The sequence below is a fragment of the Conger conger genome, chromosome 9, assembly GCF_963514075.1.
Source record: "Conger conger chromosome 9, fConCon1.1, whole genome shotgun sequence".
Lineage (NCBI taxonomy): Eukaryota > Metazoa > Chordata > Actinopteri > Anguilliformes > Congridae > Conger > Conger conger.
In genome coordinates, this window is record NC_083768.1 from 33428936 (window position 1) to 33452693 (window position 23758).

The 23758-nt window shown below is 41.0% G+C and overlaps 4 protein-coding genes across 5 annotated transcripts in view; 3 read left to right on the plus strand and 1 right to left on the minus strand.

Moving 5' to 3' along the window:
• Positions 1 to 561: 561 nt before the first annotated feature.
• LOC133137923 (xin actin-binding repeat-containing protein 1-like) lies at positions 562 to 12059 on the plus strand. The gene is made up of 5 exons (XM_061256340.1): positions 562 to 740; positions 4635 to 4780; positions 5345 to 5398; positions 6553 to 11463; positions 11921 to 12059. The coding sequence occupies exons 4-5, from the start codon at positions 6553 to 6555 to the stop codon at positions 11927 to 11929; spliced, it is 4920 nt and encodes a 1639-aa protein (XP_061112324.1). The 5' UTR covers positions 562 to 740; positions 4635 to 4780; positions 5345 to 5398; the 3' UTR covers positions 11930 to 12059.
• A 541-nt stretch (positions 12060 to 12600) lies between these two features.
• On the plus strand, positions 12601 to 14576 carry LOC133137925 (xin actin-binding repeat-containing protein 1-like). The gene has a single exon (XM_061256343.1). The coding sequence runs from the start codon at positions 12601 to 12603 to the stop codon at positions 14194 to 14196; it is 1596 nt and encodes a 531-aa protein (XP_061112327.1). The 3' UTR covers positions 14197 to 14576.
• Positions 14577 to 14719: 143 nt separating this feature from the next.
• On the plus strand, positions 14720 to 19131 carry LOC133137924 (uncharacterized). Its single transcript, XM_061256342.1, has 2 exons — positions 14720 to 15046; positions 15387 to 19131. The coding sequence occupies exons 1-2, from the start codon at positions 14970 to 14972 to the stop codon at positions 18334 to 18336; spliced, it is 3027 nt and encodes a 1008-aa protein (XP_061112326.1). The 5' UTR covers positions 14720 to 14969; the 3' UTR covers positions 18337 to 19131.
• Positions 19132 to 19750: 619 nt separating this feature from the next.
• The window catches only part of LOC133137926 (serine/threonine-protein kinase OSR1-like), a 70972-nt gene continuing 66964 nt past the window's right edge, over positions 19751 to 23758 (minus strand). For both annotated transcript variants that reach the window (XM_061256345.1, XM_061256344.1), the window contains one exon: positions 19751 to 23614. In XM_061256345.1, coding sequence (XP_061112329.1) covers positions 23540 to 23614 — 75 coding nt within the window. In that variant the 3' untranslated portion in view covers positions 19751 to 23539. The remainder of the gene's footprint in view (positions 23615 to 23758) is intronic.

Sequence of the window (23758 nt, forward strand, 5' to 3'; positions counted from 1 at the left end):
AAACACAATTTGAACAAATTGAGAGTTTTCGTTCGAGATTTTGATTATGGCCTTATCAGCCGCGGCACTATTATTGCACTTTTTGATATGACACACACCTTTCAGTAAGATTGTTCTGAGCTCCCATATTTAACTGTTGCCGTTTGGCATTGCTCATCCATGACTTCCAGTACTTGTATGCTCTTATGAGCGAGCATAATTATTAATAGACGGGGCACGTTAAGGATTCACCAAACATTTTCTCACTGACACTCAATCTGAAAGAGGACCTGAGCGAAGCCTGCCGGCGTGACGTAGGAGCCCCTCGCTTGCGAAACACCTGATGATGTCACGGAGTGGGCTGTTCCACCGGCACAAACAGGTGGGGTCATAACGGTGGAAACAGGGAACGGGGGCGTCCCGTCAACCCCCCCCCCCACCCCGGTCACTTCCAGAAGTAGTGATTGACTCAGCCTGGTGGAATACTGGTCATTGCCCGCTCCAAAAATAGCGGTCTGGCTTCATCCGTGCGACCTGACCGGGGCTGATAAAAATCAGCTGTCAGTGGAGGGGGGCCAGTGAGAAGCACAGTGACACTGACAGAGAGAGAGGGAGCAGTGCAGAGCTGAGCTGAGCTGAGCTGAAGTTCCAGTACACAGAGCAGAAACACAGAGAGCAGCGTACCGTCTCAGAAACCAGGCTTTAAAACGAACACGAGCGGAGAAGACCCAGGGAAAGAGACTCAGAAATCTTTAATCTGCGTGAGTACTGAAGGACGTTGCAGCATGCACATTGTATTCGGCAACTGAGTTTTTAAAGGTGTTGTCTTCTGAGCGAGTGGCTGGCCTGTTTTTCACAGAAAATAACAATAGCACAAGGTTAGTGATGAACATTACTCATTACAGGATGCTCTGGAATCGTTTGATGTGATGGTGATGCGTTAAGATAGTTTTGTGTTTGACTGGGTGATAAAGAGCTTCGGTGGCCATTCCAGAGCATGGGATATAGCAATCAATCAGTGGATGTGAATCGCTCATATTATATTAGTTATATGCTACATATCAAGGATAGATATGAAAGATTGTATATACTGTTTTTTATAATTAAAGTTGTAGCTGTGCAGTAGTTTAACAATTTCATGTCTGATGTAGCAATAGAATATGGCATTTATGGTTTCAACTGAAAGTATTGATGAAGATGCAAAAATAAGAAATATTATATTATGAATAAGTAAGTAATATTGTCCTTTAGTTTGTCATTTCAACAAGTGCTTTCATTATCAGAGACAGTAGGAACAGAGTAAATTATCATTGTGATCACACAGATCTATAATTTTGTAGTATATTTACATCACTCTCATTCTGTATGTAGTAGTGTTATGTACCGTTGTTTATATGTAAATGTGTAGGACTTGACGTGCATGCAGTCACATAGCTTTAAGAAGGCATTGGTTTCAGGCCTTTCTCCATGCCTAGAGGGGCTTGTTCCTCTCATCTTTTTATCCTGTAAGCTTGTAAAGTGTCCAGGGTCAAGGGTCAATCCTGCCCAACGACTGCCCCCGGTCTCTGAGGCACTGAGTTATCTCAGTGTGGCAATGACTTGCACCCAGACAACTCTTCAACTCACAAATAAAATAATAATAGTTCTAATTTACAAAGTTTTCAAATTGATGTTAATGGTGTTTTACAGCAAATATATTTAAATAATCCTTTGGAAAGTGGAAATTATTTTTGCAGGCTTCTTTTCACAGATTGTTTGGCAATGCAACATTCCATAAAGTCAGGCCATGTGGTTGTATTATTTATCTGCTAATGAGAATTCAAAGGTCCCGTTCACATCAGCTATTAGTAGCATGTCTTCATAATACCATCGAGTTGATATAAGGTCTTCGTCTCTGAAGTTAAACAGACAAACATTTGAAGTTGATTGTAAATTTAACCTAGACTGAGACACTGCAGTAATGTGGATTCTGACAAAACAGCTGAAAGCTTTTTTAAACACCAACTGCATCTCCCAACCATTTGAGCAGCTGTCAACGAGCTTAAAGCTCTTCACATTTCTGTGCTTCTAATAGCTCTGCCTCTCATTCCCAAGGCTTGACAAAGGCAGACAATAGCCACGGCTGAGAATCCGCCAGATCCCTCTTTATGTTCATTTTACAGTGCAAAAAGGTTTTGGCCTTGTTAACACGCTGGAAATCTGGTTTGGATGCAACAACTATAAACCATGCAATATGAGAGATTATTATTGGCCAAAGCTATTTGTCGACTCTCATCTTTCAAAATTAATTGATTTGATCATTAATGTTATATATTTTATGTATTTGGAAACTTTTTTTACGTGTTTTTGTTTATGTTGGTGTACGCAAAACAGCTATGGTATCCAACTATGCGCTGTGTGTTAGAAAGAGGTATCAGCGAAAGTCCAAAGTCTGAGATAAGTGAAGTGTCAGCTTTTACTACCGATTATAAACTAAATTGTATCTGCCACACCATAAGAAAATCATAAGTCAACAAAAAATATATATCTTATTGAGCAAGACCAAATTTGTGATTTCTTACTTGTGACTAAAATAGCAGGCCAAATGAGTAACATGAATGGGTATAAAGTGATAAACATGCTCTATAACTCTGGCTTCAGTGAAGAATATACAGTGTGTGTAAATATGTCTGCATACAGCAGAAAGCTGTCCTAACCTCAGCCAGGCTTAAACAGTGTTATGTGCACTCATTCTGCACGGTCACCCAGCTGTGAAAATGTTTTAATACCAAACCCGTGTGTGGCGCCAGCTTCCTGGCGGTCCTTTGTTTAGCGAGCGCTTACGGTGTGAAAAACAAAATGTAGTTCCACCCTGGCTGTACGCTACAGCCATCCCAGGCCCAGGGAAGGCTAGCTGCTTGCTGTTCAAAGGTCTGTGGGCAAAGAGTGCCGATGTTCTTAAAATAGCTTTAATAATAGCTTTTATTATTTAATACTAAACACCTCGGTAGCATAATGGTCAGGGATCTGGACTTTAACTCAAAGTTGATCGGTTTGATTCCCAGTAGGGGCACTGCTATTGTACCCTTGAAAAAGGTACTTAAGTGATTAAGTACAGTATATATCCAGCTGTATAAAATGGACACTGCTGTGCTCAAGCATTTGCTAAAATGCTGTAATATAAAAAAGGAAGTGAGTGCTTCTAATGAGGATTAGAGAGTCGTGTACAATGACAGGAAAGGGCATACCCCCTGCCTGTTGAGCCTGCCCAGTGTCCATGGCCTCAGAGGTAAGCCACACACATTGTTGGCTGACAATCGAGGGCGAGGTCCAGCTGAGCTTGCAGCTCTTTTTTTGCGGTATTTGGCCAGCCGGCAGATTGTTGGCATGGTTGTGCAGCCAAGAGGGGGATATCTGACGCTCTTATTGCTGAGGGTCCATCACAGCTACAGTATACAGCAGCTTCACTGAGCCAACATCAGTGGGAACTGATATACTCTAATCTTAGATCTGGCTAAAATGTTACCAAAGAAACAGAACACACTAAAAACAATGTGTAGAGATATCACTGTTTTTGTGGCTGTGGACAAAGCATGCTGCAGACAGAATTTGTCTGAAAGACCTCTTTGATATACTGGCATATGAAATTCTATTTGTGTGTTGGATTGTATTTTTTCTTCTAATTTCACTGACATATTTTATCTCAGGTTGAGAAAAACTCAGTCATGGCAACACAATCAACAGTAGATGTTGCTGAATGTTATTTCAGACTCCTACCCTCAGTAAAAATGTAACGCAGGTAGTTGTACCCTGAAGCTGACTTTAAGGAATGTTAGTTTTTTAGATAGGGTATTCTTCCGTGTTAATCACTGCAAAGGCTGCTCTTACACGTTTCAGGGGTCAGCCTTGACTGCTGTCACACCCTTTAATGACTGGGGCAGCATAGTTTCCACAGGAATTTGAGGTATAACAACAGTAAATAGATAAGGGTCATACAAGCGGCCTGCTGCTATTTATACCCTGCTATCGGGGCTCATGTCTTAACAGACACCAGACACACATTTCAGAATGCCACGGCCAGGCATGGCACAGGGCAAGGACCGTTACTGCTTTATCACACTCTTCACAACAGGGTCAGGGAATTCTCAGCAAAAGGCACGTCGAGAAATTCCGTATTTCAGTATCATGCTATGATACTGCTCAAAATACAGTGATTTACTAGTGCTGGAGAACATGTTTGTGACAAGGAGAGACAGTCAATTTTGCTTATTAACAATGCTTAAAGGGAACTGTTAAACTGATTTGCATTAATCTGGTTAAAATCAGTGTCAGAGTGGAACAGTTTTTTTTAAATGCATTGAAAATGACATCTGGTTAAATAATTAAATAATCCATGATATCTTCATAAAGGGAGGCCAAACATACACTTTATGGTCTACCATACCATGTATATTTTATTATTTTTAAACATGTCCCCACTGACAGATTCCATGGAGTTAGACAGATAACTGGGGTTTTATGTCATAGCCTGAGGTAGCTACAGGACACACAATGTTCTGATTGTATTTCCTCCATTATTAGTGAATACCTATGTTACCCAATCTTCAGACAAAGATTAAATAATACTGTCAGAAAGAAAAAAATAATAACATTGCATTTCTCATTATGTACTGTAGGGGAGAAGAGGCCAACACAGCCAGACCTGAGGGGAAAATCTCCCATCACACAACTAGAGAAATCATCGTCTTCGGTGAAAGCCAGATCTGCATTCTTTCTCTCAAAGGCAGCAGCTGCTGACTCCACAGTCAGTCCCATAAAACAAGTAAATGCCTGTCATTCCCACCAGCCTTCCAGTGTGACCGTTGACCTTGGTGTCAAGGGTCAGGTTGTCAGTGTTCCAATAGCCTTTTTGTGGTTGGGGGGGGAAGATTGTTAAGGGCAATGTCAAATATACAGTCAGCATTCTGGCATCAAAGCCTCTCCACCCAAAATAATCATTATCATAGAGATTTTTTTCACTTGGGTGGCTTTTCTGTTTATTTATTGCTCTTAAATGAACTGAGTTAATGAAGTCAATTAATACATATTAGATAAACATTACTTTACACTTTCGAAGCACAGTTTAAATTGTGAGCAACCACTAGATAATGAGCTGCTTTTTTCTGCAAGTAATGTTCTTAAATATTCTATGTTAAAGAAAGTGGGTGATTTATTGGGTGATTATTAAATTAACACTAATTAAACTCCTGTCAAAGTATGTTCAATAATGATATATATCTTAAAATTGAAAGAATACATTAATTATCCAGTGATTTCTATGATTTAAAAAAAATAAAATAAATTAATGAATATTCTATTCACTTTTTATTCCACTTCTTTTTAACAGGGTGGTGTGATACAAGAAAGCTCCACTTCTAAAAAGCAAGCAAAACCAAGCAAGGTATGTCCAAAGTTGTTTAGCCATTGCTAAAAGCATATGGTGTGCAGTGCAACTGACTAACCACCAACAGTACCAAACAGCAAGTCTATAAGTGGATGCATTAATGTTCTGGTGCATTAATGTTCTGTTTTGACCTAAACTAGTACCATTAGTTTGTTATATGTGGAAAGGTTTTCTTGATAGGTGAAGGATGAAAGAAATTTAGGTTAAGGTTTACTGAACTGAAAAAATAGGGAAACCATGTGGTTTTGCTGTATTTATAGAACAAACGAAAAATTAATTAATTAATTTAAACTTTAATTTCAATAAGTTATTTCCAGATGATCATTTAGCACCTTGTAAGAAAAGTTGTCCAGGATAGGTGCTAACAACTCATGAAAAGAATTGAGCCAATTTTGGAGGGCACGTCTGTGATACATTACCAAAAATGTTTCAGTGATAAATAGCTCAAATTTTTATATAGAAATAATCATCTTAAAATAATGTTCTGTAGTTATATAGTCTTCTAATCCTGGGCTGACAGCCAATAAAGCTGATTTAATTACCTGAACCAAATACCAGAATAATTTATGGAGTCACTTCATTCAATTCCAGGAGCAATGCATCTTATAATAAATTATCAGTTTAGATAATTATCACATTATCCCATATAACTGTAGAAATAATCAATGTCATGTTGGTTTGCCATTTTACCATTGGTTGCAATATTATTAATATGGTGGTATCAATTACGTTGTCTCACATAAAACATACGGACGCAACTGAACACACAAGTAGCAATAGAATCCTCTGTGACTCAAACCTATTATGTCTCATATGCTTCTCTGAAGTCTTCACTCAAATCAAATCACAGATGAGATAAATTCAATCTCAGCATCAAAGTGCATTTGGGGCCAGTTTGACACCCAGAATCAAATAAATACAGGATACTAACCGGTGTGGAGTTCAGCTAACCTTGCTTGGAGTGAAGATGGTTTGCAGTGGCTCGTATTCTGTGATGTCAACGCAACTCACACAAAGGTACAGTGGCTTAAAATGTCTTGTGCATTGCTATCTAACATTGTTTATTTAAAACAAATATTACACTCATTTCACTGGTAATTTCATTGGAGGATGAAAAATAATATGAGGAATCCCTTCTGTTTTCACCTAAGATGGCTGACAAAACCCGACACGTAAAGGTTTCATATGGATCCAATGAGGAGGATGTGCCCCTTCCTCCTCCCCCTCCCCTGCCCAGAATGGAGGGCTCATCTGTTATTGGGGACCAAGGTCAATCGTTGCCTATTCCTCCACCAAAGGAAACATTCTCCTCGTTTTACCAACAGCGTCACAAAAGCGAGCTGAAAAGGCTCTTTAAACACATTCACCCAGAGCTTGGTAAAAACCTGGATGATGTTGTGGATGAGGAGCTGGTGGAAGTGTTGAATTCAGAAAACACACAAACCTCAGCAGAGGCAGGGGGCGAGGTCCAATCCATGAGGTGGATCTTTGAAAACTGGACTCTGGACAACATTGGAGATCCTCACGCTACTAAAAAACTGCTTGAGGAAGAAGCTCTACAGGGGGGTGATGTGAGAGGTACTTCGTCGATGTTCGAGTCCCATGAATTAGACAGCGCTCAGTTTTCCACCTCCACTTCAAGGAGAAGCCAAGTCAAAGGAGATGTTCACACAGCAACATGGCTGTTTGAAACTCAACCCATGGACTCTCTTAACAAAATCAGTCCAGAGGAAGGAGAGCTGGTGGAGGCCGTGCTGAAGGAACCCATCCCAAGAGGAGATGTGAGAGGTGCAAGATTGTTGTTTGAGTCAAAGCCCCTTGATGCCCTCGGCCGCTGCAACTCCATTGAGGATCACAGCTTCCTCAAGCTGAAGTCAGAGATTCAGGAGCAGAAAGGAGATGTTCAGAAGACAGTAAAGCTCTTCCAAGCAGAGCCCTGCTGTGCCCTCCAGGACAGCCATGGAAACATCCATGAGATCAAGTCCATCTGTCGTGAAGAAATCCAGACCAGTAATGTCAGAACAGCCCGCTGGCTGTTTGAGACGCAGCCCCTGGATGTCATAAACAAGGACATGTCCGGGGTGCAAATCATTCGTGGGATCTCGTTGGAGGAGGCTCAGAAAGGTGGGGTTGACAGCAAGAGATGGATGTTTGAAACCCAGACCTTAGACTCCATTCATGAGAATATCCAGGAAGACCAATTCAAAGGCACTGTGGAGGTTGTGGAAGCAGCCGACGTTGGGAGCAAGCGGCAACTTTTTGAAACACAGCCTCTGGCTGCACTGAAAGGGGAGCCCACAGGGGAGGCTCCATCGAAGGAGGAGGTAATTGGAGGAAATGTACAATCCAGCCTTTGGCTGTTTGAAACCCAGCCCATGGAGACCCTGAAGGAAAACTATGAGGTTGGACATCTGCAGAAAGTTACGGTTTCTGAGGATGAAAAGGGAATGGTGAAAAACAAAAAGCTCACATTTGAGACCTGCACCTTAGATGCAATCAACAAAGAAGAAGCTGATGGAGAATCCAAAGGTGAAGCCCAGGAGATACTCAGGGGTGATGTTAAAGTCTACAAGAACCTCTTTGAAACCATTCCACTCGGCACTATTTCACACCCTGAGAATTTGCAAGTTGAAAATTCTTACGACATCACAGCTGGGGATGTGAAAGGCAACAGAGCGTTATTTGAGGCCGCACCTCTGTATGCTATCAAAGACTGGTCTGGGAACTTTCACAAGGTCACAACCGTGAGCAGGGAGGAATCCATCAACGGAAATGTCCAAAACTACAAATGGATGTTTGAAACCCGACCTCTGGACCAGTTTGAAGATGAGCAGGAAAATGTGGAGGTCATTAGAGGCATCACCAGACAGGAGGAGCAAGCTGGTGATGTCAAGACAGCAAAATGGCTTTTTGAAACACAGCCTCTTGACTGCATCCATTCCACAGTCAACCAGGCAGAACAGCATTCATCTGTGCAGAAGAAGGAATCACAAGGAGGGGATGTGAAGACATGCAAGTGGCTATTTGAGACACAGCCTATGGACATTTTATATGAAAAAGCTGAAAAGAAATCAGAAGAAGAAATAATTCCAAAATCGGATGTGAAATCCCACACATGGCTTTTTGAGACACAACCTCTGGATAGCATAAAAGACAATGAGGAGCATCATTTGAAATTGTGCAGCACCTTTCAGGATGAAACAAAGAGGGATGTCAATGTGAAAACAGTGAAGCACCTTTTTGAGACAGAGACATTGGACCACCTTGCAATGACGACTGATGCAGAGCAAGATGTCCGGTATGTCAGCAAAGTTGATGTGCAGTCGGGAGATGTTTCTCGAGTCAAAGAAATCTTTGAGTCAAAGTCCCTTGATGAAATAGGCCTGTCATCTGTGAGGGTTTCAGAAACCCTGAGTGAAGAGGACCAGGGTGATAACATCCAGGCAGGCTCTGTCCACAAATTTACTTGGCTTTTTGAGAACAATCCAATTGACAGCTTGAAGGATCAGGAGGATGGCAACACAAACAAATTCACAGTCAGTGATGTTGAAGGTGGAGATGTTGGCAGTAAAAAGTTTATATTTGAGACCTTCTCACTGGACAAGATCCAGGATAAGGACAAGCTTCTTGAGCACTCCTCTGTCTTTGTGGAACAGCCTATGAGTATGAGTAATGTAAATGTAAAATCGAGTACGATGCAGTTTGAATCCCAGCCTCTGTATGCCATTAAAGACAAAGATGGACAATTCCACGAAGTTACCACTGTTAAAAAAGAGGAGGTCATGAGTGGAGATGTCAGAGGAGCTCGATGGATGTTTGAAACAAAGCCCCTCGACACAATCAAGCCCCAGGAGGAGATTTTTGTTATACGAGCAGTGACCCAGGAGGATGTCCTGAAAGGTGATGTTAAATCAGCCAGATGGAGGTTTGAAACACAACCGCTGGATTCCCTCATGACCCGAGAGACACCCATGGTCAAAACAGTGGAGGACATTCAAAAAGGTGATGTCCAGCTGAATAAACAGCATTTTGAATCTCAAGCAACTGCCAAAAATAAGTATGTGAGGATGGTGAGTGTTACGGATGTCCAGCAAGGTGATGTCAGAACATCCACTTGGCTTTTTGAGAATCAACCCATTGACTCCCTCAAGGGGGAACTTATCGAGACAGCTCCTGTGAAAACAGTGCACAGAGAGGATGTTCAAAAAGGAGATGTGAAAAGAAGCACCTGGCTATTTGAAACACAGCCACTAGACACACTCAAGGATGCTGATTCCATTACCAACATCACCGGTCAAGAGGAACTTCCACAGGCAGATGTGAAGAGCACAACTTGGCTGTTTGAATCAACACCTCTTGACAAAATCAGTTTTCAATGCAGGGAACAGTCAGTCACCTATGAAAGTGTGAAAGAGACTTTATGCTATCTCTCAGCTTTCAATGCCATTCATTCTCATGGAATTGTGATTGAAGCCAATGAGTCCCAAAGTGTAAAAATGGCCAAATACCATTACACAAGCAGTGAGGGACCAAAAATTCAAAAGGAAGAGATAGTTGAAGGGAACATCAAGAATATCATGCTGCAGTTATTATACAGAACAAACCTGACACCACAGGTAATGCTCCTTAAAGAAGATGAAAAAGGACATGTGCAAGCCACCAAAGTAGAGATGCCAACCCAGCAAACCACATCAAGTGCCAAACAAGACGAGGGAAACAAGATGGAAACTGTAGCTCATGTTATTGAGAATCTTCTCAGTCAAGATATGTCTTTGAAAAGAGGAATTGTGATACAAGAAACTGAAAGTGGTTATGCGGAGATGACTGTCTACTCACTCCATGTTCACATCGAAAATACAGAAGAGAGCTGTGAAATAATAAAAGGAGATGTGAAGTCTACCATTGGCACCCTATTAGCCACTGCCCAAGATCAGAGGACCCAAGCATCATACCGACCAGAGCAAAGTGAAAAAGGAAATGTCAATCTGTACAGGAATTGCATTGAGAAAGGTGACCTACAATATCTAAAAAGCCTTCAAGTGGAAACATCCGAAGATGAACTTGACTCTGCCTCAAAAGATCAGATTGAAATTGTGCAGGGAGATGTGAAGGAAGCAAAGAGACACCTCAACCAACAAAAGGAACAAGTAGAGAGAACAGTACTGGACATTGTACCTGGTGATGTGAAGAATGCCAAGAAGGTCTTTTCCTCTGAAGGTTCAATTGACCAGTCCAATTGCATGCAGAAAGAGGAGGTAATTCCGGGAGATGTTTCCTCTGCAAAGCAGTCACTTGGGGAAGTCATCAAGCAGCCATTTGTAGTGGAAAAGGAGGAGATAGTATCAGGTGATATTAAGGCTACTATGCAGTCTCTGGAACGAGCCAAAGAACAGAGCATGCGGGTGGAGCGTGAAGTCATCAATCCGGGAACCATCTATGACCTGGATCTTACATCACAGGAAACCTCTGCAGAAGAAACAAACAGAGCCCAGCAGCATGTCACAGTAACAAAGGAAGAAATTGTGTCAGGTGATGTCAAGGCTGCAAAGAAATCTCTGGAGAGAGCGAGAAAATACAGCAACCATGTGGACCGTGAAGTTATTGTTCCAGGAAAAATATATGATCTGAATCTTCCATCCCAAGAACAATCTTCCTTTACAGAAAAGCAACAGAGGACCCAGACAGACGAGGCCTCTTGTGAAAAACTAGAAATGGGGAAAGCATGCCAAGTGAAATCTGTTGAGGTTAAGTCAAACGAACAAAGATCCAACCTTCAAGCATCTACACAGAGCCTCAGCCAGACCTCAAGAGAAGTTAAGGTCATTCGACAGGCAACACAAGAGAATCATCACATAGTTGTCCAAGGAAAGCAACAAGTTGTTTCTCAGGAACACTCCGCACAAAAGAAGCAGGTCACTTCTCAGAAGACTACAAGTGTCCAGCAAGCGAGGAGCCAGCAGACATCAGTGCAGTTCACTCAAAAGAAGGAAACTCATGCCTCAACATCAAAGCAGTCTACATCATCTTCAAGGAGCCAGCAGGTCATCTCAGCTAATCAAAAGGTCAGTGATTCTGAGAAGACTCAGGGAACTGATGAAAAATGTCAAGTTTCCCAGAAAAGTACAAGGGGTGCAGATATAAATGTTAATTCAGGCGACATACAGCCAGCCTCCTCTCTTGTAAATCCTGTTGTAAAGTCAGAGAGTGATTCTCAGAGTTCAGAAGAACAGGCAGAAGCAGAGATTGTTGTGAGAGGAGATGTCAAGGCTGCTATAAGATCTCTGCAGAGTGCTTCCACAGAACCCAGGCCAGTAGAAAAAGAAGACATTGTAAGAGGAAACATGCAGGCAGCTCTTGATTCTCTGGAGAAGTCGAGCATTAATGTTTCCAGGGGTGACTTTAAGGCAGCAATGATATACAGGAATGCAGGACAGAAAAATAAAAAAGGTTCAGACACTGTTTGCAAGCAGTCTGATGTAAAGTCTGTATGTCCATGTGACACCAAGTTATCTCCTTCAGTTTCAGTGACTTATGGAGAGCAACCAGCCACCCCAGCACTGAATTTGACACCAGTAGCAGACCCCTGTCCTGATGACAACTCAGAGAAACCACCCATTTCTTCTGCTTTGACAAGTAAACCCAAGAGCCCACCACCACTTCCTGCCAAAGCATGTGAAAAGCCTGTGGCTCAAAGGCCAGCCCTACCGCCAAAACCCTTTCACTCAAAGACAACCTCTGATGATGTCACAGGAAGTGCATCTGTTCCACCTAACCTCCCTGAACAACTTGAAGCAAGCCAGCAAATTCCAGTAATACCCCCCAAGGCAAGACGCCTAGGAAGACCACTGTCTCCCCCGCTATTGACAGCAAGACCTGCATCCAATCAAGAACTATCCAAGGACTTAACACACATTACAGAAGCTGTACAGGTAGACAGTGACCAGTCACAAAAGCATCATTCTGTAAATGTCATTGACAAAAAAGAACATCAACACATCAAGAAAGAGATAATTCAGAACACCGAGACAAGTCATGGAAGTACTAAACAACTTAAAAAAGAAGTTAAATATACAGAGGCTATAACAGACAAGCAGGCAGAACACATCCGTAATGACTCAACTGAAACCTGTATAGGAGCAGAGAGTGAGAAACTGAAGCAACATCAGAGGACGCATAAAGCAGATGAGATCCATACATGCATGGATTCTCAGAATAGTGACAGCAGTAATGAGATCCATCTCGATTTTCAGGCAGCTCTTCAGAATTTTGGAGGGAGGAAAAAGAGTGTTGTGGTCACTAATCCGGTCGTACCCAAAAAAATTAGTGTGGTTCGAGTAGAGGACAATAATGAAATAAAGCAAATGGCTACAAAAGACACCTGCAGTAAGCAAATGTCTGTCAAAGACCAAGAAAACCTTCACTTGGACAGACTAAAATGTAGCAGTGCTTCTCAAAAAAGCCTTTTTTCTCATTCTGAAACACATACCCCTTCCACAGACAATAGTCATTGTAATAACAACAGCCATGAAGTACAAGAGAATAAAGTAATTCTCAGGGAGAAAAAATCTAAAAGAGAGACAGAAGATGAACGTAGGCAAAGACTATCAGTCCATAAGGATGAAATTATGAGAGGTAATGTGAAGGCGGCAATGGAGATTTTTGAAAATCTAAGGAAGCGAGAGGAACTAAAGATAATTCTCTCAAAGGTAGAGGAAATAGAAGGAGAGACGAGCAAAGTTGATGTGAGATCTTTGAAAAATGTATTTGAGAATGTGCCAGCTTGGTTTGTTGCCCCTGGCAAAAATGTAAATGAGGGAAAATCCAACATGGAAAAGAATGTTGAAAGGACAGACTCACTGAAAGATTATTCAGAAAGTACATCCTCGGTGGAGGTTGTGTTCGGTGATCTTGAAAGAGCAAGTGCAGAAATAATTAATTTGAAAGAGCAAACGTTGGCTAGGCTTATGGATATAGAGGAAGCCATAAAAAAGGCCTTGTATTCTGTGTCAAATTTAAAAACAGAGTCTGATATTGCTGGGCTATCTGGGCTCTTCAATGAATCCCTGAGAACAGAACAAAGTCCTGCCACACCAAATAACATAAGGAAGATTAGTATCGTTTCCAGCAGAACCAAAACAGAACAAGGAAGGGAAGCATCAGGAACAAATGCAAAGCAAACAACTGGGTTGTCAGGAAAATCAGAGAAAGTACAAAAGCCAGTACTACAAGTACCCACGTCCAGACCACAAGCAGTTTCTCCCTCTTCTCCTTGCTTCATCTCCATTCAATCTGCTGCCAGAAAACCTGTTGAGTCTCCTAAAACACCACGGTCTCATTCAGCCACCACTCATCAGGGAGCTGAGAGAACACAGCACAGTCCCAGTTCTCTTGAAGTTAACGGTGACCATGGTCAGCCTTCGGCTCATAAGGAGTCTGAGGGCGAAGTCAGCAGTACACTTCGCCCTAAGCGTAAAGTTAGCGTGCTAGAGGTACAGACAATCCCAGAGGCTGCTGGAATTGTGGGCACCAAGACTGTCAGTGAAAAATATGAAAAGACTGACTGCTTTGGCAACAAATTTGTCTCCTCTACAACTTCAACAATTGTTACTAAGCAATCTGAAACTAAAACCTCATCTACCTATGAAGTAGTTGCCAACCCTACCAGATATGAAGTAATGACATCACCTCTTATCCGGAGACCTGTTCACACTTACTCAGAAAATCCACAAAACACATGCAAAGAGGAAGGAAGGGTTTTTGTCACCTTTGGCCACTCAAAGGCAGGGAAACATTAATATCACATTCAGTGCAATGCTCATTCAGTGTTGCAGGAGGTTCTGGGTGATTCCTTAATGTTTTATCACTCATAGATCCAATGCTATATATCTCCTGTTGTGCTTCTCATGTAATATAGATGTTTTATCCACTGTGATTTGTTCTTTTGTTTTTATTATGTTGTTATTATAGTATTGTGTATAACTATTTTATTTGATTGCATTTGTATAATTTCATAATATTTTCTTCTATAATTACTGTAAATGTAGGCTCCTTTTGTGTTATGTACAAGTAACTTGTTGATTAATTAATTAATCCACAAACAATTCACATTTCCAAACAATTTTTTTGAAATGTATATTGTTGTAAGCAAGCAATTAAATAAATATGTTGCGCTGAACTTGCATATCTGTCAACTTTTATGAGTGGAAATAATGAATAAAAAAGTGTCTGCTTCACTACACATCTACATATATATGTACAGGATGTATCCAATGGCAACCCTCCGCGACAAAAATCAATCTCAGTCTCTCCCATCTCATGGTGACTGTTCACACTTCAATTGTCATAATTTTCTTATTGTGTATGCTGTAAAACAACCTATTCATTCACTATCATGGCAGGGAGAATCATTTATATGGCATATGCTTCTCAGTCTCAATTTACCATGAAAGTAAAGTGTTAACATGAAATAATTTTGATGTCATTTAAGTTTCTAATTGTGGTGATGTTATGATAGTTCCAGCTGCCTCCAACGGAACTGTGCTCTGCTTGTTTGGCACCAGTCTACCCAATGGAGAAAATGGTGGCTGATAAATTAATCCTCCACTACAACTGCTTTTGCTGTAAACACTGTAACAAAAAGCTGAGGTGAGATATGCAATATTGTATTGACAATCAAAAAAGCCTTTCTGATGATAGGAACCTTATCACACCATGAACAAAGCATGCTTTAATAAACCATGACATGAATAGTGAACCTCAAAGACAAAGGATTTGCATCAAGCTGTTCATGGGAATCTATCAGTTTTTACTCTGATATCTTACCTACTGCAGTATATTAAACTGCATTTAATGGACATTCAAAGCCTTAATAAACCTTCCAAAAATATCATCATGAATTGTACCAGTTGTAATTTCCATTTATGGAAAAACAGCATTCTGATCACATTCATTTCATTTGCTTGTTTCTTGTCTCTCTTTGTCACAGAATTCAGAACTATGCAGCACTTTATGGGGAATTCTACTGCATGTTTCATTATCAGCAGCTTTTCAAAAGAAAAGGCAATTATGATGAGGGATTTGGTCATATACAGCACAAGGACCGCTGGCTTCCAAAGGCAAAAGAGAAAGAAGCTAACGACACAAGCAACGACAATGTTCCCAAAAGGGATGTGAAGGCTACAGAGGTCATTTTAGAACCCCCTGCTGGGATGTTCACTCCATCGCCAGATAAAAAATTCCAAGCAGCGAAGACCGAGAAAGGTTCAGATGCCCGGAACAAATTGAGAATCAGTTGGCCGCCAGAAAAGAAGAACAGTGGTATTCATTCGGTGCCACAGGACTGTAAGAAAAATAAATCGAATAATCTGACCACTGAGAAAAAGACAGAATTCTCTCAAGACAAATATGGTTCAGGGAAGGATCTAAAAAGTCCAGACAGAAAAATTTCTAAGCCAAGAGAGCTAGATGTGAATACAACAGACCCTTCCTCTTTAACACCAAAAAACAAGACCAGCTCTTCTCCTGTTGTAGCATCGAAGGAGAAGGCCAAGGTAGAATCATTCATTCAAGCTTCCACATCATCCGATGCTTCTCAACCATGGAAGGTTGCATCAAAAATTGCACTTTTCCAAGAAGGTACACCAACAAAGTTTAAACCTCCTTATACTTCTCCTAAAGACACAGAAAAATCTCAAACAATGGCTTCTATTCCAAGCAAAAATGTAGTCACAGTGCCAACTACAGTAAAAGACTACTGGTCCATTTCAAATGAAGTGAACACATCCTCTGCTAAAATGAGAAAATCTGTTCGATTTGCATCAAGCAGAGACACTGAGCAGGAACATACACTGACAACCGGTGCAGGTAAAGAACCTAAAAATAATGACAACACATCTAAAAGAGGCAACCCTGAAGTTGATCCTAAACATGACAAGATTAATAACTTGACAGAATTGACCTCGGAAGTGGATACTGAGGATTCCCTATTAAAGGACAAGTTAAATGAGGGTGGCACTGACAAAATTCATAATCCTTACACAAAACTACAACAAAGTGAGAAAGAAGCAGATTACAGAAGCAAAAGACATTTGGATTTTTCTCAAACAAATGTACCAGAGGAAACGGGCATGAACATTCCACCTACCTCTGCTATTTCAGAGCTGTCTGAGGCTTCCATCACAGTTGGGGACAGTGTTCACGAAGGCCTGATGAAACAGGCTATACAAGAAGTAAAGGAAATGACTAATATGGAGCAACATGAGAGGGAACAGGATGACAAAAAAGTAAATTTTGAGAATATGGATCCAGAATCTAGAGTATCTTCCAAAGACGCAAGATTGAAACCAACAGAAACAGGAATTGACAAAAAGGAAGACACAAACACTCCTGAGGTTGATGCTAATCAAGGGAATGTATCCAAAATGGCTGAGGAGAAGCCGAAGGCCTCAGAGAAACCCAATGCCCAAGGTCCCTCTAACAAACAGAATGGGAAGACACACATTCGAAAGGAGTCATGGTCTAAACTGTCAGGTAAAAGCCCCATATCCAAACTCTTTTCTTCTGGTGGGAAAACAGACAAGAAGGAACCTGTGGAGAGCAAGAAACCAGAGGCTAAACCAAGATCCATCCTGGGAAAATTTTTCCAGTCATCAACAGAGAAGGAGAAAGACCCAAATAATTCCCAGGAGATTAATACCGACTCACCAGGTAAGGTGTCAGATGTGACCAATGAGAATGCTTCAGAGGTTTTCAAGGGTGATGAGCTCCTCAAAGGTGAAAAAAAGGGCAATGAAGATATTCATGATCCTTCACTCCCAATCAAAGCTGAAGAAACCAGCGACACAGACATAGCAGAGTCTCAGGAGAATCAATATGCCTGCATGCAAGGGGAAGTGAATGAAAATGGCATGAATGAAGCCAGCAGTGCTCCAATAACGCAGAGCGTTTCTGACCCTATCCAGGACCGATCTGATTCTACTGTTCACAGTCCTAGTCCCCGCATTCTTGGGACAGACACCACAGATGCGTTCGCCTCATCCAAAAAGCCAGTCTATCAATCTCAAATGAAAAACAGTAATGGGGAGATAAATCCTCCATTTCCAGATCTCAGCACACCCATTGGAGTAGATCTTAACCAATCAGGAGACTCACTTCCCCAAATACATACAGATACCACTGTAAGTCCATTTGGTGTGGAGCTAGCGGCATCAGGCACAGACTTGAGTGACAGGGGCTCTGTAGATAACAGTATCACTGAGACCCTCAATCCATTTGGTCCGAACAAACCAAAACCAGACGTTCAAAGCATACGTGATATGTCACACTCAGATACCAGTCACTCTACACTTAATTCTGGGGAAGATCAGCTTGATGTGTTTGGGATCAACAGTGGATTCGTGATTCCTGATCAAGCATTTGTTCAACCTGACAAAACTGGTAATCAGTTTGATCCGAAGCTGGCACCTCAGCTTGATGAATCCCAAGCCAAACAGGTCGGCCTAGACATATTTAGTTCCGACAGCGGAATCCCAGGTCTTGCAAGCACCTCCAATGTGTTTGACAACAACTTTGGTGGTTTAGGTACCGTTTCAGCTCCGTTGTCTTCAACTCTTCTTGATGACCCATTTGGGACAGTTGATTTTTCAGAGAGTGGAGACAACCCGGCTATGACAGCATCTCCTGGACACTCGAACACCTTTGATGACTTCCTGGGTTTGAGCCAATCAACTGTGGCAAATCCAACAATGACCAATCAGGAAAGTCTGTTTGCTGATGACATATTTGCATCTGATCCCTTTGGTACCCCATTAGGCATCCCAAACACAGCAGGTCCAAAATTGGATGGGATGGCACAAATGAGTCCAGCTAGTATGGACACAGCAGCATCACCAGACATCATGAACGACAACAAATGGATGGATGACCTGCTGGGTTAATGGTGTCTTTGACTGGTTTGAATGGTGTAACTGCTCAAGAGAATGGATTAACAATGGAACCTAAATTTCTCTGCCAGTCAGGTATCTAATCTAAAGTCAAACGAAAAACTCAATTATTAAGATCAATTATTAATTGTTAAACATACACATTTGAAATGGATTAGTTTTGCAATTAAACCAATTGTTGCCAGAATTGTTGCCTTAGAGGATATAGTATCGGAGGATAAAATAAGACCCTGACATCTAGTGGACTGACATAGGAAGTACATTATCTTCTTACTCCTTCCGAGATGTATTTTTTCCACGCTGGAGAAATTATTGTAGACCACTAAGACACTGTTAACAGATCAGATATACCAAGCTCACTGCTTTGCGTTAATAAATCATGGCTAAGACAGACTGATGTTTGCATGTATGTGACAAACCAGTAAGACACCATGTAAACAAATGAAGTCACCATCTTTAAAACTAAGGGCTCATAATTGCCATTAGAAGACTAAACTATATTAGTCCTAACATATTGCAAGCAGATCATGTATTTCCAGTTTAATAATTATATTTTAAACATTTTTACTAATAACAATATAATTTCTCGAAGGAAATGAAAGTACATCATATTATTGGAGTGAAACAGTCAAACCGTGAATGTATTTTAGATTTTAAAAATACTTTTTATAATTCTGTCCTTTTTTTCATTCTTAATTTCAGTTATTTTTATAGACGCACGTGTACTAGCACATCTTGTATTACTGATAAGTAACAAAAACTATTTGTACATTAAAAAGCTGATTCAAATTTGAACTGAGATTTGTGGTTTGTATGCGATTACACCATTCTTTCATATTTGCACACTGTTCATATGTACTGAATGTTGAGAAGCAGTCATACATGTAGATTTTGTATTGTAAATATACTGTACGTCCCTTTACACTAGAACACTCTGCAGTATCATCCTGTTTAAAGATGGAAAAGGTCACAGTGACACTGGATCCCTTTATTATAACATGCATTGTTCATATGAAGGCGGCCACTCTCTTCTTCATTCTTCCTTCACTTCTCTTCTCTTCTTAATGACAAACACAAACAAAGCAAAATAAAAAAATGTATTCCAGTTGAGGTGGATATATATATATATATCAATCAATCAGACCTGTAGTCTCAGACTGCAGTAATATTTCCTGTCCCCGTTGCTCTGTGTCCGTGTTAAAGATGCAGAGTGTGTTTGCATACAGCAAGAGCACATCAGCAATGAACAGCACATACAGGCAAACACAAATACAATTACCACGAGTAATCACACACGCAGGGAGAATCAGTCACACTCACCCTTCTTACAGTGAGAATACTGAACCTCTGCAATTACATCCACTGCCTTTATGATGACACATTAAATAAAACAACCAGGAGAAGGATCTGACAAGTTCATTCTTTATTGATTAAAAATAATAATTATGGAAACATGCACTGAAATCCGAAACAAAAAAAAAAACTTGAAAATAAAACAAAGGGAAACTGAAATATCTTACAGCTTTGCATTTTTAATCCACACCACACAAAGTCATGTGTAAAGGTGTTCTGTCCCACTGATACAATGCTGCTAATTAAGATTGATTTATCACAGATAAGAAAACGGACAGAAAACAAAAATAAAGAAGTGTAACAAAATCAAATAAATGAAGATTTGAATGCAGTTTGATCCAGGGTTCAATCCAGTGGGTGCCACTGATCGTAGGAGGATTATAATCACACAGCCATACGAGCCACATCAGTCAAGTACAGGCAAATGGCACTCAATACTTCAAGGTTGGGATAATACCTAAATCTCATTATTACTCCTCAATTAAATCAATACCATTACAGAAAAAAGCATTTATTTACCTGCTGGACAATTAATAACACTAGCCTGCATAACACCCACCACCAAACATATCATTTTAAACCACAATGGTGCGCCACGTTATTGTGACAACCTTACGAGAACGTTGGGCCAATATTTTGTGAGGTTCCACTGGGGCTTTGAGTATCGAAGGTGACCGGTCGAATGGACAATGGGAAAAAGGTGCTATTGGAAGTACAGTGGAGGAGTGTTAGGCCAGACATAATGATAACTGTACATCTGACGGAAACATTTACTGGTAAATAAGCATCTTCTGTCAGGAGACCCATAAAATCAAAATCAAATCAACTTGACATAACTAAACTCTCTCCCAATCCAAGCATTCAAGTCACACTACTCTACAATTCACAGGATTTAACATACAGTGCTACATAAATCAAGAAAGACCACGACTTACATCAGATTGATTATATGCAATTCTCATGTCAAATGTCAGACAGCCCACTACATCCAACTTTATATTTGACCAATAAAACATTAAGCCAATAAAAACTGCCCGCCATGGAGAATTAATGAGGACAAATGATGTCACACAATCACTGACACTATATTGTGACATCGCAAAGCATTGTGGGAACACAGACTGCTGAACAAAAGCACAGTTCAAACACTACAGATGACATCACTATTAAGAGTGTGTGCGTATTCTTGTAGCTCGACTCATGAGCGTAAACTCATGAAAAGCTAATGAGACTATTGTTTTTTCCTTTGTAGTTTCAGAGAAGCAATAGGCAGTTGAGAGCAGTCAGTAGGCTGAATAAAACATGCTGACATACAAGTCCACCATCACAATATTCCTTAAAATTAGGAGTGGCGTTTCAAAAAGGACTAGCCAAAAATCACAAAATACATTTTTTCTTTGTTTACACATGGCAATCTAGGGAATACGAACACCAATTATAAAGAGACAGATAACCCCAAGTTTTCAAGCGTGCACAGTCAAATACATCAGTGGGTCAGTTTTGTCAAGCTGAGAAAGATTGAGAGAAAGGGTCTGTGATATCTGGCACTCTATTCACTCGTGCAATTCAAAAGGCTTAAAGGTTTGATGAGAGAAAGCATCTCCAGCGAGACGAGCACGAGGCCACGAGTGAAGCAGGGAGAGAGAACGGCCGTTTCTGGATCAAACCCTACCGCGATATCGACTGCCAAAGAAAAAGCGAACAAAAACAAAAACGCGTATTTTACTTTCTCTTTTTTCCGGCCTCTGTGTGCCTCCACCTCCTCTCCTCTTTTAAGATACAAAGGCCAAGTGTGAAACACCCAGTATAAAAACAAATCAACACCAAATTTCATTATTTACATTCTAAAGTTACTAATCAAGTACTCTGCAGTTGTTTGTCATCCTCGTGAAGCTAACGTGCGCTACGGTCTCCTTTCCAGAAACTTTTTTCCGAATCCGAAGTCTGAGCCGCAGCCCACGAACGGACACTAACGCGGCAAACTGTGTGGCTTCAGTTACTCCACCGTTAAACTTCTTAAAAAGTTTTTTAATATATACTAGATATGTACACATTTAAATACATCACCGTGCAGATCAGAATTCAGATATAGAGCTGTGGAATACATCGTGAATAAGTGGGGTACGCTTATATAAAAAAGTGCCTTTTTGCCAGAACGTAGTCTGAGAAAGTCTGAAACAGCCAATAGAACACCAGAGGGTTGGCCAATCCTCTTTCTGGCTCCAGGCCCTGAGGAGAATGAGTGGCCTGTTTTCGGACAGTCAATGTCACTTGAATGGGAAGAGGGATAGTCAGGGCTGGGCTGGGGTGCCAATCCTGCGCCTGTGGGCAGGATTGTGGAGGCCTAGCAAGGGGAAAATAGACCATTTATTTATTTGGTGGGCACCAGAGCTGCGACCCCTTCTGGGACCAGACCCTTGGGTTGTAGGGCTTTAGCATTATCCTCAAGCCTTAAAAAGATAATGTCCATAATTGTATGCGACTTGACATTTATTGTGTATTTCAAATGATTGACCAGAAGTTGACAAACATCTTTTGGTGGGCACTTTAAAGAAATGACATTTTAACATTCCTTTACTTTTAAAGAATAGGGATCACAAAGTCAAATCCCGGAGGGCTACTGTATCTGCTGGTTTTTGATGCGTTCCTGTGCTAAAGTGCTTAATTTAAGTCACTGATTGGTGGAAGAGTCTGCACAGCTTGTTTCCAAGACCCAGATTGGCGGCTGATTGAAAGGAAATGACAAAAACCAGCAGAGACGATGGCCCTCCAGGACTGGAATTTAAGACCCTTGCCATAGAATGACAAATTAGGAAATTAATCAAATGGATTAAAGCAGGGATGGAAAAAGCACTTCTGATCCACAGCATTTCTAGAGGCAGGCTGGAATAAAATGATGGAATTCCACAAGGGAAGCGCATGAGCATTTAGCAAAACCTGGAATCGCTCACACTGTTTTGCAATGGGAGTGTCACTTTTATTCAAGGTGAAACAGTTTGGTGCTCATCTTAAACCTGTCCCACAGCCAAACCTCGGAGCCCTCTCCGTGTGGCGGGTTTTGGATTTTGGTGGCGTTTCTGGCCAGTGCTCAAGCAGACTATCATCCAAACGCACTGTGCTGCAGCCAAGCGAAGCCACTTCAATGCAACGCTTTCATCATTCAATACACACACACAGCTGCGATGGACGCAAGTGCTTTGGGGGAGATACTGCAGCTCCATGTTCGGCTGAAAAATCTGTGTGTGTGTGTGTGTGTGTGCGTGTGCGTGTGTGCGTGTGTGCGTGTGTGTGCGCGTGAGTGTGTCTGTGTGTTGGCTTACATGGCAAGGTGTTGGCATTGTGATGGCTGGCATTCACAGCTCCAAAATGTGAAGGTTTAACACGAGTAACTGAAACCACATTAAACTCAATCTACTGTTAAGCTCCACGACTAAACCGGGGATAGCCCCAGCATTTTCTCAGTAGTACTGTTGTAAATAAGGCATTTTTTACATTACCAGGACTTGCAGGAGTTGGTTCAGATTGTGCAAACATACGTCTTAAATTACAAAGACCGAAAAAGACGGGAAGGAGGAAATGGGAGACGGGCGAGTTCTGATGATTGCGTCTTTTTACACACACATGTAAACCTTTAACTGTGATTCCTACACTGTACAACGCATCCTCAATGCACATCCTATTCAATGGTTCTGCTTCCTATGGGCTGATGACAAGGTCTTTCTCTTTGGCAGTAGTGGTTTCTTTAGGCCAATGAAAGTCATTAAAATGCACAGGTGTGCCATACTGTTTCTGTTTCTTTCTTTTTTTTTTAGGCAAGTGGTGTCCCTGGTAGTAGTACTATGGTTTAACTAATGCTGAGCTGTGCAAATCCCATAAGTTTAACATCGTCAGGAATCTCAGAGCCTTCCACTCCTGAAGCCTAGAAGTACAAACAAAATTGTTAGGCCATAATTTTACAATTCAAAATTATTTTTCTAATTATATTTGTCTGTCAATTACTCCTACTACTACAACAACTACTACTACTACTACTACTACTACTAACCATTACTATCACTGTCAG